Genomic DNA, 20,093 nt, shown 5'->3' on the forward strand with positions numbered 1-20,093 from the left:
GGTTTCTTCTTTGAGGAAGACAGTTTATATTTTGTGAATATACCCAGGAAATATGCATGCATATCATACTGGCTGCTGTGGGTATCACATTGGTACTACAGGTGGTTTCTTCTTTCACAACATGACTAATATAAAACTTGTTTTACACAATGGCACATATATAACTTATAACAAATTGTTTATTCTCTTAGGGAAGGTGGTGCTGAGGGAGGGAGGAAAGGAGAAAATATGGAACTCAAAATTTAAAAAAAAATGAATTCCCTTTACATATAGCTGGAAAAAAATAAAATACTATTAAAAAAATGAGTATCCTAGCTATGTACAACCTTGTTTCAAAATCACTTGTGTCCAACCAGAGCCTAAAATTACCACAATCTGATCCAAACACTAGGACTACCTAATCTCACTGGATATGGCCATTCATATATATGCCTGTTTGGGTTTTATCTTGCCCTAGTACTGGAACTTATACCCTTGAACTATGTTATCTTTACTATATACTTTGATAACAACACCTTAAAGCAATGAAATATAAGTATTTTAAGCTATTTTCAGTTTTTCAAAGTTTGCAGCTAAATGTTTTATAAGTAAGCTATAAAAATAACCATAGACATATTTAAAGTTGATATAATCTCAATCAAGAACCACACTGTTAAAATTTAAAACTCACATGTAAAGAAAATACCACAGAAGCTATGTGAAGCATTACCTTCTCTCACCTCCCCACCCAGTACTCTGACCTTTTCTCCATGGGCAGCAACCAGCACTGTTTTAGTGACATACTGTTCAAAAAGCAACAGCAGGAGAATCCAGAGGAATTTCTCTGCACCGAGAGTATCCACAAGTTCTACAAGGATGGGCAGGCGCCTGTGCTCAGGGACATGAGGCAGAGCATCCACAAACACATTTATAATTTTCACCCCAACTTCTTCTATGTTCCTTGTGACATCTGCAGAGTCACCACTGTCTGCCTGTAAACCAAAAAACAAGTGAAGAGTCAGAAAAAGCAAGTTTCTGCCTGATGAAGCAAATTGCTTCTTTGAGTCATGAGTCAAAAGAAAACAAAGTCCTAAGACCTCCTAAAATATATATGTGTGTATACATATATACACATACATACATATGCATACACACACACACATACGTATATACACATGGAAATTTAATGACTAAAGCCCTACCAAACCATACATACTAACTGCCTACTATGTGGTAACTGCTGTGTGCTAACTTGTGCTAACTGCACGAGGACACAAGGAAGTGTAAGCTATGGGCGCTCTATCAAGAGGTCTACAATCTACATTAGAAATATATAAAAAAGAAGGATAATGAACATTTAAAATAATCTGTAGGAACCAAATGAGTGGTAGCTTCATGGTGAAATGGAATGAGCCCTGAACCTGCAGTTAGGAGAATGATGGGTTCAAATCACACCTGAACAGTTACTAAGATACAGGACCATGGAAAGGCAGCTCACCTAACTTAAAACTGTAGGATTTTTTCATATGTAAAATACCTGCTTCAAAATACTTTCAACGTGTCCAAAAGAGAACCAATGATCTTTTCTCCCATTCTTTCCCTTTGATTTCTGTTGAAGGTACTATCATCAGTTACTTAGGGGTACAACCTCAGAGTCACCCCCAACTCTTCCCTCTCCCTCACTGATCAAGTCCAACAAGTTGCTAAGTCCAGTTGATTCTACCTCCACAATATAATTTGTATACATTCCCTTATCCCCACAAACCAGAGCCACCCAAGATCAGGACCTTCTCATTTCTTAACAAGGCTATTGTAACAGACTCTCCTGATTCGCTGCCTTGCCTCCAGTCTCTCCCCTCTCTAAAATAACCTTCACTCAGCTATGATATTGATACACACAAAATAAAGGTCTGAACATGTTATTCCCCTGCTCAAGAAAAGTCAAGTGAAAAAAAAAAATGCAGCAACTGGGTGGTACAATGGATAGAGTGCACTGGCCCTGGAGTCAGGAGGACCTGAGTTCAAATCTGGCATCAGACATTTACTAGTTCTATGACCTTAGGCAAGTCACTTAACCCGGACTGCCTGAAAAAAGAGAAAAGAATAAGAAAGTCAAGTGGATTCATTTTGCCTCTAGGATGAAGTACAAACATTTGTTTGGCTTTTAAAGCCCTTCACGTAGAAGGGCTGCATCTTACTGCACAGCACTATATCAGCTAGCATTAATTATAGCATTTTAAAGGTGTGAAAAGTATTTTACATATGTCATCTCACTTGATTCTCACAACAACTCTGTGAGGCAGGTGCTATTACTATCATCACCATCTTACATATGAAGAAACTGAGGCCAAGAGCAGTTAAGTGACTTACCCAAGGCATGGAGCTAGTAAGTATCTGAAGTAGGATTAAAAGTCATATCTTCCTAAAAATCCTGTGTTCTATCCCCTACACGACTAAGCATTAAACCACCCCCACCTCTCCCCCTTCACCATACTATGTCCCCACCAAATTGGGCTGATGATTTACTGTTCCCTGTATACAGTATTCCATCCCCCATCTCTTTGCCTCCATTCAGACTGTCCCCCATTCCTTGTCCCCCTACTTATCTTTGCCTAATAAAAATCCATAGTATCCTTCTGAGATTGGCTCAAGCCTCATCTAGAGAAAACTATCTTAATTCACTTACTTGCTAGTGTTCTTCTGCTAGAAATGACTTTGTGCATATTTTGCCTTAATTTTCTATGTACATTTTGGTTTCCCTTTGATAGCATGCCAGCTCCTGGAGAACAGACTATTGGTTGTCCTTCTACACCAGAGCTTAGCAAAACATTTGACACCCTATAGGTATAGAATAAATGCTTACTGAACTGCTGCCTAACACACACATTTCTATCTTTTCAACAAGAACAATATAAGATACTTTTCAGCATTTTGCATATCCACAGTATGTCACTGACCTATCACCATGTAGCATGATTTCTTCTTGACGAAGCCATGCTGGCATTTTGTAATTACTACTTGCTTTTCTAGATATATACTAACCATTTCTTTAAGGCTTCACTGGTCTTGGTACTTCCTCCACCCATGCAGACTGCAACCACCCTTAGTCTTCCTTAGTCATTCAACGACACAAATAGTCTTATTAGCCTAAAGATTTTCTTATGTCTTCTCCCAACCCCAGTTTTTGTATCAGGTCTCTGAAGCAAATGATAATACTATACAGATAACATACCTGGATAAGAGCAGGAATGACCATTTTCACAGTCTTCTTGATAACTTGAAAACTGTAAGTGTCATCAAGGCGCATAACATTGGCCCCCATGAATGTAAAAATGGGCATAATGTTGTGCAAAACTTTATCCTGAAAAGAAACAGATCATCACAATTTTCATCTTTAAAAACATCTTACATGGAGGCAAATAAGATTTCTTAAACTATGAAATACATTTAAATACTTCAAGTCAAGTCACTGCCATGAAACAATATCTCTATTCAAAAATCTCATTTTAGATGTGTATTTTTAAATGATCTATTCAGGTGTCTCTAATGCCATTTGTAATTAATACTATCTTAAATCATTACTCCTGGTTACTTAGGGGGATCAGCTATCCAAAGTAATTTATAATTTTGCTATTCAATGTAAAGTAATTTAAACCAGTGTATTCATGAGAGCTTATGTTGACCTGTGGCTTTCCTAGAAAGAAAATAGGCTGTTATAAGTGAAAAATATCCTAGAACATTCTGATGTGATGCCAAATTAAGATTTCAAGCCAAATTCAATGTGAGCTGATAAAGGAAAGTTAAGAATCAGCAAGAAAAGCAAGCAGCTGTACCTTAGGTACTTACTCTATTTAAGGCTGTTTCAAAACATGTTTACAACTAACAGCTGGTCAATACTTCAAATAACAAGTTAGACTTTTGAAAAATCTATGTAGAAATGTCTAGTTATAAAGTTGTGGGTGTATACACATGAGACCCACCACCTAAATCTCAGGCAGAGCACCCAATTTGTACTTCAGATTAAGGCACATGACCAAAACCTTCTTCTGTCTCCTGGCAGAAGAATACCTAAAATGCACTTCGGGACCTTTCTGGGAGACATAATAGCCCTTTTTAAAGGTTCAGTCTGTAATCTTAAATTACAAAGCTAACACCACAACTACATACATGGGATGATAATGAACAAATTGCTTACATTTCCCCTGCTGCTGATTTTCTAACCACAAACGATATACAAATATAAATTCCAAATTTGCATTTCCTTCTTGTAGGGGAAGGAAATAAGTATTTAGACAGCATCTAATACGTGCCAAGCACTGTACTAAATGTTGCCCCTGGTCACAAAACTGGTAAATGTCTAAGGCAGGGGTAGGGAATCTGTGGTCTCGAGGTCTTAATAAAAAGATGTGTTCTTCAAAGGGTGGATTCAGTTAAAGAGCCTCACTTAAGAACTAGAAGACCACGTGTGGCCTCAAGGCCGGAGGTTCTCCCCCTCTGGTCTAAGGCCTATTTTGAACTCAAGCCTTCCTAACTTCAGGCTCACTGTTCCACCAGTTGCACCTCTAAAAGTTCCTTGGTTAATTAAACTTTGACTTTTCTAAAGAACTAAAAAACACCTTTGTTTATGAAACTTTAATTTAGCCCAGCATTTTTCCAATGGAACACTTATAAGGCTTGAAATTCTGAAGCCATAACTGCTGAGTGGAGAGACAAGGATAGGAATAAGGGAAAGAAGAAAGGGCATAGACTACCCATGAGACACAAGGAAGGAAGATTTTAGAACAAAGCAAGAAATCAAGCCTATTTTCATTCTGTCAAATTATCATATGTAATAAGCACTGTAATGTGTAATTTTTCTTTTTTTTGAGGATCAAGAAAGTCCTCATATAGGAGGTAACATTTATTATTTTAAATTATTTTTAACATTTTTTATTTATAACACTTTGCTTTCCAGATTCTATCCCTCCCTCCATCCCCTGCTCTCTCCCTGAGATGGTAAGCAATCAGATATAAGTTATACTTGTGCGATCATGTAATACATTTTCATATTTAATGCGTAATTTCATACTGAACATTTTAGAGCACTGAAACTCTAGGATAGAAATCTTCAATGGGTTATACCCCACCCTCCTTACAAGAACCAACTATCGTACAGAGACTTTCACACAGTGTTACCTCCTTCTCCCAGGATGCCATAAATCCCACCACTCCTTCCCCTCCTTCAGCTATACGGGTAGTATGGATACTTAGGTCACTGCCACTGCCTCACACAGAAGGGGGAAGGTTTGGAGCTTATATAGCCGCAGGAGAGGAAGGAGGGGTGGATCTGCAATCTAGACCTCATTACCACAGCCAACCCCCCCACCTCCAATCCGAACTTCAGAACTTTCTATTTCTGTTGAGGGCAATCTTGTCTTTCTCAGGCATGACTCCTGAGGGTCATTCTCCTTGACTCCTCATCTCAACTGAAACAGCATCTTCAAAATCATTAATGATCTTTAGTGACAAACTGATGGCCTTTTCTCAGCCTTCCTGATCTCTGCTGTAGCTGACAATTAACTACTCAGACCCCTCTCGGGGGTCACCTATAAAAACTCTCGTATCTGCACACTGTAAAAACCTGGAAGCAGAATTTTCTGACCTATTTAAAAATCATCCAAATGAAGAGTTCCAGTGGGTATTGATATCATTTATTAAAAACATAAAATACAACATTTTCTAATTAGTTAGCAAGAATGACTAAACAGCATCAGGGAAGATTTTTTTACTAGCCAAATTTCAACAAAAACTTTTACATAATTGTTGTAAGTATTGAAAAATGAGTTATCATGATTTAGTACATGAAGCCAATAAAACACTTCTTCCATCTAGACTTATGTAACCTTTGTGAATTATTTTCTTCAATTACAATAGTCAATAAAATTAAATACTGAAATAAAATAAACTTAGTATCAGACAAAAAGATTATAAAATATTTCAAATGATCAACCTTTTAATTTCTGTTTTTGCCTAAGTTTTATGTTTGTATAAGTTTTATATTTTTATCTTATTCTAGTCTCTTATGCACAAAATTTATAAATAAACATATATAAGGATTGTGTTTCCTGATAGGGATGTATGATCAAAAAAGTCTAGAGAACACTACTGTATAACTCCATTAGCCTGAAAAGTTTTCATGGACCCCTTATTCACATTATGCCAAACACTGGGGATCTAGCAGACATCACTAAAAGAAAGACTATCTGAGAAAAGTATATTTCATTCTTTGATAAAGACCTATTTAGGTTAAATGCCTAATATTTTTGTCAACCAAATTACATTCCAAAATACACATTGCTGAAATGAATGTACTCAGTAGAGTTTCACTTTTTCATTTACTTGGTGAAAAGACAACTGATTAGATATCTATTTTTAAAAAGTATACTGCAAATGTATACATGGACCTAATTCATCAAATCAAATAGGCTTTGTCTCTGTCAGCTATACAACTGAGCAAAGTATGATAGCTTGTTATTCAGGACCTCTGTAGAGAAGTATATCACAAGATATACATATTAGACTAGAATTCTGCAAAAACTTTCCTCTTTTAGGATAATGATTATTCTAGAATTTAGCCTATCTGCTGTAAAAATATTTTAATAACTAGGAAAGTAATGATTCTATTTCAGAGTTATAAGGAAGCTTAAACTATCCCTAAAATGTAATATAAAACAAGATACCCATCTATATAAATCAGTAAGTACCTACCAATGGAAAATTTACATCATCTGAATGTAAGCTCCTCAAGAGCAGAAGCAATACATACCACTTTTGTATTTATATTCTTAGCACCCAAAACTGTGGCTACCTGGAACAGAAAGCACCTAAATACCTCATCATTTAAGAATTATCAAATTACCCTTAAATCACAACTTCCCTTGAGTTAAAATAATTCCAGCCTTAAAATGTTAAGTTAGCTGTAAGATTAAAAGGAAGTCTATCTTTTCCTAAATATTCCTGTATTTCAAATGTTCTAGAATTTTTGTGGAAATTTTTCACAGTACAGAATAGGAGGTAGTAGTAGCAGAGAGGGCTGTACTTACAACCTAGGTCTGACACCAAATCGTTCGTTGGTTGATCATGTCCAAGACAGTCAAGCCCTCTGAGCCTATCTCAATTACAAATTGAATTGCTCTACATCACAGGACAGTTGTGAGCAAAGCATTTTAAAGTTGTAAAGTACCATATAAATGAGTTATTATTATGGAAAAAAAATACTTACAGGAAATATTCCAGCCACAGCACCCAAAAGCAAGAATGCATGGTGATGTGTTTGAGGCATCTCTGAAACCCGCACACACTGAACTAACAATTCTACATTGAATTTTTCTTCATCAAGAATACCTATAGAGGGAGGAAATAAAAGCTTTAAATGGATTGACAGGTACATGTGTCCTGGAAGCATCCCCCATCCTTACAACGTAGTACATACCTTTAGGAAGCTTAGAACCATCTGGGGATAGTTTTTGGCAAATATTGAGCAGACAGCTAAGAATCAGCTGTTTGGTATATTCCAGATTTCCCTGCTCCGGTGGCAAAGTTTCAAGACATCTTCAGATTTTAGTGCAAGTGATGATGAGGAATAAAAAAGTACAATTTTTGTTGTCAGTGTCCATTAGAAGACATAGATATAACAGGTTTCATAAAATAAAAATGACTAAAATAAAATCAGCACATGCTAAGTTTACTGTGTCTTCTCTAAACTTTTCCAAGGAGTTTAATGGCAAATTGCTACTCATCACACTGGAAAGAAAATGAGAGCAGAAAGAATCTTCATCTATCTAGTTCTGCAGAGGGAAATGAGGGAGGTATGTTGTGTTGATACTCAAGATTCATTTAAGTTTCAAAAACTATCCACGCAGTTATGAACTGGAGCAATTTGGAATTATGTCCAAAGGGCTATAAAAATGTGCATACTCTGTGACCCAGCAATATCGCTTCTAGAGCTGTACCCCAAAGAAATAATACAAACAGGAAAAGGACTCACATGTACAAAAATATTTATAGCAGCTCTTTTTGTGGTGGCGAAGAATTGGAAATTGAGGGGATACTCATCAACTGGAGAATGGCTGAACAAGTTGTGGTATATGAATGTAATGGAACACTATTTTGCTATGAGAAATGATGAGCAGACAGACTTCAGAAAAACCTGGAAAGACTTGTATGAACTGATACTGAGTGAGGGGAGCAGAACCAGGAGAACACTGTACGAAGTTACAGCCACCTTGCACAATGACTGTCTTTAATAGACTTGGTTTTTCTCAGCAATGAATGATTCCAAGACAAGTCCAAGACATTAATGATGGAAAATGCTATCCACATCCAGAGAAAGAATTACAGAGTCTGAATGCAGATGGAAGCATGCTATCTGCTCCTTTTTGTTTCTTCTTTCCTGTGGTTCGTTCCATTGGTTGTACTTCTTCTTTTCCACATGATTAACGTGAAAATATGTTTAATATGAATGTATATGTAGAGCCTATATCAGACTGCATGCTGTCTTGGGGAGGAGGGAAGGAGAGGTGAGGAAAAAATTCAAACTCAAAAGCTTGTGGAACTGAATGTTGTAAACTAAAAATAAATTCATCTTTATAAAACCTATACACTCAAGATCCTATATCTAGGAGCATATAAACAGTAATACCAAACTATATCTGTCTCTCATACCTAACCCCAACCCAAACTTGTATATTCAGGCAATAAAGCCCTAAGAAGTGGCAGGCACATGCTCTAGGTTCATCTAACAGAATGCCCAATGGAAAGCAGAACAGATTATGTTCAGTGGCCATTCACTTAATCCAAAACTAAGGTAAACTGGAACTTTCTAGAGGTTCTTGGCCAAGGACTTCCCAACACCCCCCATTTGGCTACATTCTTTGTTTGGTTCTCCAATTACTTTATCTGCACAAATGGCAGCCACTTCGTAAGCAACACAAATTGAAGCCTCCTATTACGTTTAGAGGTAAATAAGAACAAGGAAATAATGACAATTCTTAGGCAGGGGTTGGAATTCTGCTCTCTAAGGGACTATAATTAATTAAAAGTCATTTTATGAGTGATTTACCTGGAGAGCAAATTAAAAAGACATGGCACTAATAACTGAGGATTTTTGAGTTTCTTTTTATGCTGCAGTAATTCTAAGATGAGGGTTACTCTCTGCCAGTAAGCACTGCCAACATCTTGTACAGGTTCTGTATCTTGTAGTTTTCTGCAACAGGAATAAAAAAATTATTCTTAGAAGAAGAAAAAGATGGTAAGAAAATATGAAAATATTGGATAAAAACTGATCAGAAAACCCCTACATAGCTAACATAAGAGAAACTTTTTAGTGAGGGAAAATGGTTGCATCAAATATCTGGTTGATTACACATATGGTTACATGTGGAACTGACAATAAGAATCAAAAAAAAAGATAAACACCCATATGAAAAACTGTTCCAAATGACAAGGGAAAAAGAAATTAAAATACTTCTGAGAAATTGACAATAAAAGGCAGTTCCAGTATATGATAGAGGAGTTGTGTGAAGATGAACACATTAATACAATGCTGTTAGAAATACCAACCATTCTGGAAAGAAATTTGGAAGTATATGAGACTATGCCAGGATGTATCCCAAGAAGGCCAAGGTCAGGAAAGCCACATACATACAAAAATGTTAATGGCAGTAATCTTTTATGAAAAAAAAAACCCATAAAACTAAATATTGGTGCCATAGGTTGGAGAACAAACTGTGGCATATGATGGAATGGAGTATTATCACACAGTAACAAATCAACTATATGAGGAATTTATAGATACATCAGAGATTTTTAAGAACTCATGCAGAGAAAAATAAACAGAATCAGAATACATACAATAACTATAATAAACGGAAATACAAAAGGCAACTAAACTTTGATCAATTATAATAACTAAACAAACTTTTTCCTCAGTAAAAAAGAAGAGGGGTGAGAGAGCAGACCACTGGCACTGAATATGGTTATATGCTGCCAGACACAGTCATTGTGTCTGGCTTGTTTTAAGGATTCTTCTATTACCAGAGTGTGATCAATGGTGGAGGGAAGGTATAGTGAGGAAAAAAAAAAACACTAATGTAAAAACAAAAGTCACCAATGAAACTCCAATTACATAAACAGATTTAAAAGTTAGGTGATGTACAAAAAACTAGAACAACAAAAGGATTTTTCTTAGTGAGTTCATAATTCTTACTTCTGTTGCATTTTTTGCCTTCTTGTTTGCTGAACTGTACCCAGGGATTTGGTTTTCTCTGGTGGCTCTAGTTCTAATCTGATTTGTTCAGCATCAACAGAAATCTGAAATTATATTAAAGTAAGAATTACCAATAATTTCCATTTCTAGGATAAACAAGTACAATGAATATATATATATATTTTAAAAACCACAAATAACTAGCTGCTTTTAATCACCTTCATATATTCACTAATTTCAAAATAAGGAAAGTCAATATTATCAAGTTATTATGTATTTAAATCAGACTAACTGACTTGCCATACTTAAAGAAAAATTATTCTCTTATTTAAAGAGATTAAAGCTGTCCAAAACAGTAGAATGGTAAGAACAAAGTACTCATTCCCAGGAGTTTCAAACTGTGTGCTGATTAACTATAGGGGACTATGGGGGACTTATGAAACATAGGTACGAATAAAAGTCTGCAAAATTGTATAAGTAGAGAGAATTATCACACTGACAGGTTTGGGTTTGATTCAATCAACAAATCATAGATTTTCCCTGGTACCAATCCACCTCGCAGGTGTAGAAAATGTTTAAAAACAAACTACAATTACATTTGCTAACTTGTAGTCAAATTGATCCTTTGAATTAGGAATTTTTTTTAAAACCATGTTTGTATCTGTATAGTGAGTGTCAGGTCACATAAGGGAATTCTATAACATACCAAACAAATGTTCTTTAGTTTCTGCTCAACATCTGTTCAAATGGGGGGGAGAGGGGCAAGGGAGAGAAACACACCCTGAAGATGTCTGGAAGTATGTAGGACACTGTGAAGGATGAAGTTAAGGAAATGAATGTTTAAGGAAATGAATTTTAAGGGATGTTTGACTCATCACAATATTTATAGATATTCCTATTTCTACAGGTATTCAAATCCTAAACCCTAGCTTTTATTTGCCCTAATAAAAACACATTATCTTTCTGGCTTACTCACTGTCTCTCCAACCTGGTTTGTTACTTAACTCTGTTTCCACATCCATGGCTGATTAACAATGCCACTCAGCACTCATCTAGAGTACCAACAAACATGTTCTCAATCCCATTGTTCACTCCATCATACATATCATAATCCTGGCCCTTTCAGTACCACAATGTTCCCCCAGGTCAATGGCAAACTACCAATTACTATTTTTGGTATATGACTCTAGAATCTATTATGTACTACTTAACAGAAGTCTCATCCAGATTAACACTAACAAACAGTTAAACTATAAATGAAAATATGAATATCAAAAACTAATTAGAAAGGCCTACATTTTATGTTTCCATAGATAGCAATATATTTCTCTATCCCCTATAAGACTTCATTAAGTCCTTTTATTGCCCCCAAAATTCATGAATTAATTAATAACCATAATACAAAGGAAGACTGAGATAAGGAAAAGAAGTCCAATCAAAAAGTAAAAATGAAAAATGCTCAGAAATATTCTAAACCATAACAATACTGTGTAACATGGTTCTAAAAAGGCCATACATAACTTACTGTTTTAAAAACACTGCTAACAGTCTGTGCACAGAGTGTATTTTTGCAATTCAAAAGTAAATCAAACAGCATTCCCAAAAGCTTCTGTTCAACTTTTTCATCTGATATAGCAGCAAAGAATGGTTTTGTAATCTAAAAATAACAAAAAGAATCACATGAAAGCAAATTCCCAAGAAGTTTTCTTCTATAGCTTTGTCGTATTTTTAAACAATAATATATGCTCATTCCATGTCACGTAACTTCTATACAACTTAAAAGCAAGTCAAGAAGCAACCTGATGAGAAGCTTCACCAAAGGGAGTGAGGTTGATACAAGAACGACAAACACAGCGTTCATTACTGGGGCTATACCTGAAGCGTCTTCAGTTTGGATGAGCTTGCTGCTAGAGCTTTTGCTTCTCTTTTTTGTTACACTTTAAGAATTAAGTCATCCCCATGTCAGGATGAGGTATTAAAAAAGGATTTTAATGGATGATTATAAAAGTTTTCAAATTAAATGAAATCTTAAACTCTTCGCATTTCTTTACAACCTGTCCATCAAGTGATCAGTAAATAAAATTCATTCCATATTATGTAACACTTAACCTCATTAACTTCATTTGTTCATTCAGCCATACAACGTACATCACATATTACCCAATTTCTGAAATGTACAAATGCCCTAGTACTAGGAGTGATAAAGGGAAAAGTAAACTTAAAAAAATCTAGATTCTAATTAGAAAACACCAACCTTTCCAAGTGCAAGGATCTGGAATGTTGGCATTCCTTTGAAGACTTCTTTTGTTGTGTGCACAGCTTTTATGAATATTTCCAAACTCTGCGGGTCCTTGTGTAAGAGAGAAGCTGAATGCTCATTGTACTTCCCAAGGGCAAGGTGCAAAATGACAGCTTCATCCTTCAGTATTGTAGGGGGTTCCTTTAGGATTTTCTCCAGCAATTGATCAATTGTAGGCAACAGCTGAGAAAGCACCATCTAAAAATTGGGAAACGCATTAACTTCAACTGACATATACCTCATATACCATTACTTTCAAGCAAATTCGCCATTTATAACTTACAAACTAATTCAGAAGACATACAGAGCAGGACTTTCATAGGAAAATAGTTCTAAAAGCTCAAAATAAAATTCTACCAAGAATCACAGCTCATTGTGATTTTAAAACACGAATATACACACACAGACTTATATACAGGCATATATATAGTCTCCAATATGCAGGAATAATATACTTGTTTAAAACAATTCCTCCTACCCTGTTCCAAAACAACATTCAAGCTTTTCTCTCTCTGCATTCAATATCTCCTTCCTGTTACCTCTCAAACTAATTAAAATATAATTTCCCCTACAAACATCAGTTATCACAATATTTTGGTAACATCAGAATTAAAATATATTTCTCATTAAAATATACCTCACTATTGACTTCCTGAAGAATTTTCATCAAGTTTTTTGCAATATAGGATGGACAACTATGTACACAACAAAGCAGATATTTTAAGGCTTCAGTCAACTTCTGGTGAGATTTTGGCTTTTTTTCTGTTTGTAGATCCTCAAATAAAGTATTCAAATCCTACAACATTAAAAGGTAAAATACAAAAATAACATATGAAGGGTCTTCAATTGATAGAAGGGCAAATTTCTTAAAACAATCAACCAAATGACAACATTATTTTGCTAATAATTTGACATTTTTTGTGTGTCGTTCACTCAAAGATGATATTACTGGCTTATTTTATCTAAAAGCAAACGTCAATTATTCCCAATTATTTTATTCGGGGTGAACTGTATCTTCATTACTATAAAAATGTTTCAATAACATTCAATAATCTCAATAATAAATATTTTAAAAATTCAGCTTTTCCAGATTTGATAGCCTAGCTCTTAAATATTTTTAAATGGCTTCTCAATAATTTCTTTTGATACTTCTTTAATTTTCCAGTTATACCTCCCCATTTATTCATGTCAAGAAGAGATCTTTTTCTCCCAAAACTGCATTTTCTATTGTATAAATTTCTGGGAAGCAATTGATCAAATTTCTCAAGAAAAAAAGATGAAAATCATATTTACGGTCAGAGGAATAGATTTGACCTCATATATGCATGAAATCTCGCCCCCCCCCACTTTACTATCCATCTACTTATACATTGTTAATGGGAAGACTTACCTGTGCTACATAAGTAGCATCTGAAATAATCTCTTCTTCTTTTTGGACTAGATGTTGTATTACTGGATGAAATGGAGACTCTACTTCACGTAAGGCCTGGAGGCAGAGAATGGCAGCCCTTCGTACTTCTCTTATGGGACTTCCCAAATTTATGAGTAAACATGTCACCACTGAGGAAAAAAGAATAATGTTAGACATGTATTAGAATAAAGCTCACATATATAAACACCAAACACAGGATAGGAAAATTTGAAATGCTTTTTAAAGTAATCAAATATTCTATTACTTAAGAGAAGTCAATCTGTGTTAACTGTAGCATTTTCAGAGATCTTTATTTTCCTTAATTCAACATGTTCAATTCAACCAGTGTTCACTGACTACTACCTACTAGGTGCATGGCACTCTACCAAGAATTAGAGAAATAAAAACAAGTCACACACAGGGTATACAGAGTCCTTGCCCTCAAAGGATTTATCAAGTCAGGGAGTGAGAGGAGAAGAGATAAGACATGTACACAATGTGTACAGAACAAGTTAAACTGAGAGGAATAAAAAATTCAGGAAGGGAAAGATTAAGAAAAGTTTCATGAATGAGGCTAAAGTAATGCATCCAATCAGGAAGCTGAGGTCTATTTCTCATCCTTCAAAGCCCAATGAATGTATCTAGTCATAGCTAAGACTCTAGCCAGATGTTTCTATACCTTGTATGAGAAGACAACATCCAAGCTCTTCTATATCAGATTGACTCAAAAAAGCAAGAAATAGAACTCCACTTACTCTGAGCAGAAACTTCTAAAGGTTATTAGCTCTCTTCAAATTAAGTTTTTTCCAACACAAACAAGGCCATACTTAACTGACAATTTATCCTTAGCTGACTTCTTTTCATTTATAAAACTGTTATCCTTCCAGAGGAGGACATATCTTGTTTCTATAACACTACAGCACTGTACGTGAAGATTATTTTCCAAAGTTTTGAAGTGATTCCCTGCTCCCACCACTCTGGTGAAACCAAGATACTTTCTCTTTTGTCCAAGAAAGGGGCGAGGGGTGGGAGTGGACTGCTGAAGACGTAAGGCCCAATTATAGCAGCATGAAGTATGCAAAGGGGTTATAGGCGCACCTGCATAAGTCTGAAATTGTATGAACTCTAATAGAAACTACAGCTCACACAAATTAGGGAAGGGAAAAACATGCAAACATGGTTATGAAAAATGGCAATTCTAATACCTGGAGACGATGTTGATGCCAGCTGTTTTTTCTTCTGTATGGCCTGGCTTGAGAGCACTGCATGTCCGATGTAAAGAGCCTGAGTCTGCAGTATTGTTTTCACAGCATAGTTAAGTGGATTTGAAAGGCTATAATTATAGGTCCATAAAAGTGAAAAGAACTTAAATAACTTGGACACATCTTCTAAATGTACCTAATTAAAATAAAAGGAAGTTTAAGATTAGTTTCTTCAAATTACTAGCTAACATATTCCCAAATATCATTTTCACTGCAGTACTGTATATACTTGGAAATATGTTAGCAAAAAAACATATATTTTAAAAAATTCCTGTAATTGAGGAGAGCTACAATTTCAGAATTATGGCACAAGTACAATTCAATATATAAAAACAGTCTTGGCTAAAATTTTTTTCCTGGAAAATAAGACATTGAAATGAGTAATGTCTAAAATTATAGAAGACAATTTAATTCCACTACTTTTTATTTTCCATACAATATAAAATCATTTTAGCTGAAACAGGTTTCAGAATAACAGTGAAGTACCTTTAAGAAAATGCTCATCAGAACTCTGAAGTGAAGGGCATTAGCACCAGCAATAATAACTTCAAATATCTGGATGAGTAAGTGCAGATAGTCTCGGCTATCTTCTTTCATATGTTCAGGATTCCACCACTTGTCATCTAAAGGGCATGAAAACATGTGAGGTATGAAATAATCCACAACCCTAAGAACACGATGAGCCTCTGCAGGCTAAACACAACAAGAAATTTTTCACTCAAGAAAAAGAACAATTTTCTAATTATAACACAAAATAATTAGCACATCTAATTTTTCTTACCTGGTTTCTAAGACAATCATATCTAAAAATAATCACAATGGTTTACCTTTAAGAAAAGATTTAGGAGGCTTCAAGATTTGAATGAAGTTTTTCAATGAAAAGAGAAACATAACTGCATCTTCCACAGCAATCATCTGACCTCTGTTGAGCTTTTCTACATACTGAATCCATATCTCCACTGGTATTCCTCTGTCTGACAGTTCAGAATGGCATTCAAAAGAGATTTCCTGAATTAGTAAAATAAAAAGGAAAAACTGTTCCACATGATCTTAAATATAAATTAAAAACCAAAAAACATTTTTGTTTTTGCATCCCAGAGTCATTTATTATTTTTATGTTGAGACAGAAATTAGCAAAGTCAGAGTTTCCTTATTTTCCTAGAAATGACACCAGGAAAAGAAATTTTTTTTCTATTATCGAATAAGGGAAAGGACTGACTGGAAAATGAAAAAAGGAACAGTTTCTACCTGAAGCAAAAATAATAGGGTTTCCCAAAGATTCTTGAGAGGATGCAGACTCATTCAACATTTTAAAACTTATATGGAAGAAGGAATGTACCGTCAAATACTTTTGCATATAATACTAGAATTTTTTGGGTAAATGAAACAGTAGCTCAAAGGTGATGTCACTTCTAGAAAATGAAGGAAAGAAAATGACAGAAAAGAATCAATCTAGGTATATGTGAAGGAAAAACACCCCAAACTACTCTTAATAAAATGGTAAGCTTAGAACTATTCATTATGATCTTGGAAAAAGATAGTTTATTACCTAAAGATACTGGCCTAATGTGAACTGTGGTAGGGAGGAAAGGAAGGGAAGACAGATTAGACAAAAAAAATTATCAGGAAGGGCACTGGAAAAATGAGGTTTTTTCATACTTGGAATACCATGTGGTAGTGTCACCACACCTTAAGAGAAATAAAGGTAAAGGGAATTTAGAAAAGAGCACCTCAAGTAAATGAAAGCATGAGAAAAGGCAGAGATATTGTAGTCAGACTACAAAGAGAACTGCTGAGGGGCTCTAAGGAAAAGAAGAATATGGATAATCACCAAATTGAATATGTCAATGAAATGACCCAGGACAAATGAAAGAAGGTGCAACTTTATACAAAGAGGGGGTAAGCCATAGACTTCGCTAATCTAGGAGGAGGTAAAAGATGGAAATAAGTTTTTCTAAAAGGGCTGAGGCAAAGTCTTAGGTTATAGATTCACGATGGGTAACGCATTTAAAGATGTCCCTTTTATGCAACATCAGATGGCCAAGCACCTCCTGTACAACTTAATGCTACCTCCAGAATTACTTGTCTATGATCATCACTCAATGACATTTCCTTTTCTGAGGAATATTTTTAAGGACCATGCAGTCTGTCTACATCGCCTTCTCACCCTTACTGTCTTCATCTACAGACTCGGAGGTAGTTCTCCCAACTTTTTCCAAGACCTGAGCCCTGCCTTAGAGCTCTCTCACATACCCTCCCACCCAGGTCATTAGCTCTGCCACATCCTACTCCATGGATGAATCTCTCATCAATTTACTTCTCAATCCCTCATCTCTTAAAAACTAGTGATTTTCTCTACCCCATTTCAGCTTCATACTATGAACATCAGACTCCATCATGTCATCTGAAATTCGATTCAGACCACATTCTCTATGCCCTTCTACCTTCTCTCACTCTCAGACTTAACCTAAACCTGATTTTCACTTTTATCATGACCTCTAATCCAACGATCTATCCTTATTACCCCAATTTATCTCCTCTGCTCTGGCTTTGTTTCCTCCATAACGAGGTTTATCCAGATGGCTAGACACTTTAATATTTCACTGGCTACAACTGCCGCATCCTTTGTGTCCTGATGTTCCACTTTTCCAGACTGAAGAATATTTTCTCTAAAAACCACACACTTTCCAGTTTCTCCAGTCCTACTCCAGGGGAGGTAAACATTGATCGAGGAGAAAAAGAACAAAATCAATCTAGCTTAACCTACTTCAATATGTTTATAACCTAAGCTGTGCCCTTGCTTTTGCTTAACAATCTTGTTTCACCATTTTCAACTGAAAACACTTCTTACCTCCATGTCTTTAATCACTCAGATCCTGATGACTAGACTGTTCCTCATTACCTGATGAATTCCTACTCATCCCTTAAAAGTTAACTCAAAGGCCACCCCCCTCCCTGAAGCCTTCAATAACACTCCTATTCAGAACCCACAAAGCACCATTTTCCATTTCTCTAATATATCTAATATGTACTATTTTTTACTATAGCTGTCTATGCATCATATTAGGCAGTTAGTTTGTACAGAAGATAGAGTGCTGGGCCTGGAGTCAGGAAGATTCGTCTTCCTGAGTTCAAATCTGGCTTCAGACGGTTACTAGCAGTATGACCTCGGGCAAGTCACTTAACCTTGATTGTCTCAGTTCCTCATCTATCAAATGAATTGGAGAAGGAAATGGCCAACTACTACTCCAGTATCTGTGCCAAGAAAACCCCAAATGGGGTCATAAAGAGTTGGACATGACTGAAACACCAATGAATCAGTCTGTTCCTAGACTATAGGTTCTAAGAAGACAAATAGCTTATTTAATAAATGCCTTTTCTCTCTCCAAATGTCAAGTCCCTCACTAAAACAAGCAATAATTTCATGCTGAATTAAGCTGAATGGACCTTGGATCTGGCCCAGAATAGAAATCCTTTTATTCTACTTTAACATTTTACTGAAGACGAGCTTTCCCTATTTCTTATAAATACAGGGAGAGAAAGAAAGCGTCATGCTCAATCATTAACAGAACTAAAGAAAGGCGTTGTGGCAACAGTGTTGGATTTGGCCTCTCAAGAGCTAGGTTTGGATCTAGATTCAACCCCAGTTAGTTGTGTGATCTTGCATAGGTCGTGTGATTTCTCTAGGATCTGTAAAACAGACATAATGCTACCTGTACTGCCTACCTCATAGCCTTGTTGTGAGGCAGAGTTTTCAAACCTTAAAATGTTATATAAATACGAGCTACTTCTAAAGGACTGGCAGCACAGTAACCCTAACCTACTCTGGGAAAGGGGCAAGGTTGTTCGAGAATTTTACCTCACATCTGATCCATAGCTACTTAAAGAAAACATTTTCCACTCCTAAAATTGCTATTTTAGGTCTTAAAGAGCAACAGACTGTCACATTTAATCAATTATAAACTTTCAGAGGTTTCTTTATCCTTACCAAAGAAGTAATAACTTCACTTTCTTTTATTTTTCGTTCCAGCAAATTGAAGACTCTTAATGCAAATGGAAAGTGAGTTTCCTTTAATGAAGAGCAGCAAGAGACAAGAATTGCAACGATGACCTGGGAAGTCACTTTCTGCTTTAACATGTAGCTTTCCTTTTCCCCAACAGCTACCAGATCCTCCACCTTCAAAAACAAGCAGACAACCATCATTGCTTATTCTGTACTTCATAAGATAAATCTGCGACGGGTCAGTGCTTACAGCTCTATACATCATATGATACTCTAAAATTTATCTTGGTTGTAAAATACAACTAAGTGTTTACAATGAAGAGACTCTGCTACAAGTACAAAAAACAAAGAAAGAAATCACAAGTTCTAATAATAGCAGTCCAAAATACTCAGAGTAAAAGGTGCATTCTGATACTGGAAAGAGTTACTAATTAAAATGAACGCTTAAGGTCCTATTTTTAAAAGTAGATTTTTACTGATATCTTTTGTTTTTATATATCACCTAGATTTTCCAGTGCTCCTCTTTCTCCCCCAATTAAGAGAATCATTCCTTATAATAAAATTTTTAAATAATAGAAAAGAAAAAATCACCAAAGTTTATTAATACATTAAAAAGAAAGGACAACATTATAAACTTTTCCACACTCATGCACAGCCCTCCCCTGCAAAGGTGGGGTAGGGCTGTCCTCTTGTATCTTCTGAGGGAAGACTTTTGACTTAAAGTCATAATTTAATTACTCTGTCCTTGGACTCTATTTTCCTAATTAAAAAATACTGCAGATATTTCTAGGCTCTCCAGAAAATATGAAGAGGATACATTTATAAGTAATGTGGAAGATTTAGAATCTAGTGTATATTCTCTCTGTAAAAGTTAATAATGTGCCACTTTTTAT

At 35.5% G+C, this 20,093-nt stretch overlaps 1 protein-coding gene across 3 annotated transcripts in view; it reads right to left on the reverse strand.

Annotated features, from left to right (window-relative positions):
• Positions 1 to 20,093, reverse strand: part of HEATR1 (HEAT repeat containing 1) — a 56,874-nt gene that overhangs the window by 13,314 nt on the left and 23,467 nt on the right. For all 3 annotated transcript variants that reach the window (XM_072647554.1, XM_072647553.1, XM_072647555.1), the window contains exons 17-30: positions 19,186 to 19,374; positions 16,025 to 16,205; positions 15,684 to 15,820; positions 15,141 to 15,333; positions 13,915 to 14,084; positions 13,162 to 13,320; positions 12,480 to 12,722; positions 11,751 to 11,882; positions 10,226 to 10,329; positions 9,080 to 9,223; positions 7,451 to 7,569; positions 7,241 to 7,362; positions 3,212 to 3,340; positions 741 to 971 (exon numbers count right to left, since the gene is read on the reverse strand). In XM_072647554.1, coding sequence (XP_072503655.1) covers positions 741 to 971; positions 3,212 to 3,340; positions 7,241 to 7,362; positions 7,451 to 7,569; positions 9,080 to 9,223; positions 10,226 to 10,329; positions 11,751 to 11,882; positions 12,480 to 12,722; positions 13,162 to 13,320; positions 13,915 to 14,084; positions 15,141 to 15,333; positions 15,684 to 15,820; positions 16,025 to 16,205; positions 19,186 to 19,374 — 2,253 coding nt within the window. The remainder of the gene's footprint in view (positions 1 to 740; positions 972 to 3,211; positions 3,341 to 7,240; positions 7,363 to 7,450; positions 7,570 to 9,079; positions 9,224 to 10,225; positions 10,330 to 11,750; positions 11,883 to 12,479; positions 12,723 to 13,161; positions 13,321 to 13,914; positions 14,085 to 15,140; positions 15,334 to 15,683; positions 15,821 to 16,024; positions 16,206 to 19,185; positions 19,375 to 20,093) is intronic.

The sequence above is a fragment of the Notamacropus eugenii genome, chromosome 2 (genome assembly GCF_028372415.1).
Source record: "Notamacropus eugenii isolate mMacEug1 chromosome 2, mMacEug1.pri_v2, whole genome shotgun sequence".
Lineage (NCBI taxonomy): Eukaryota > Metazoa > Chordata > Mammalia > Diprotodontia > Macropodidae > Notamacropus > Notamacropus eugenii.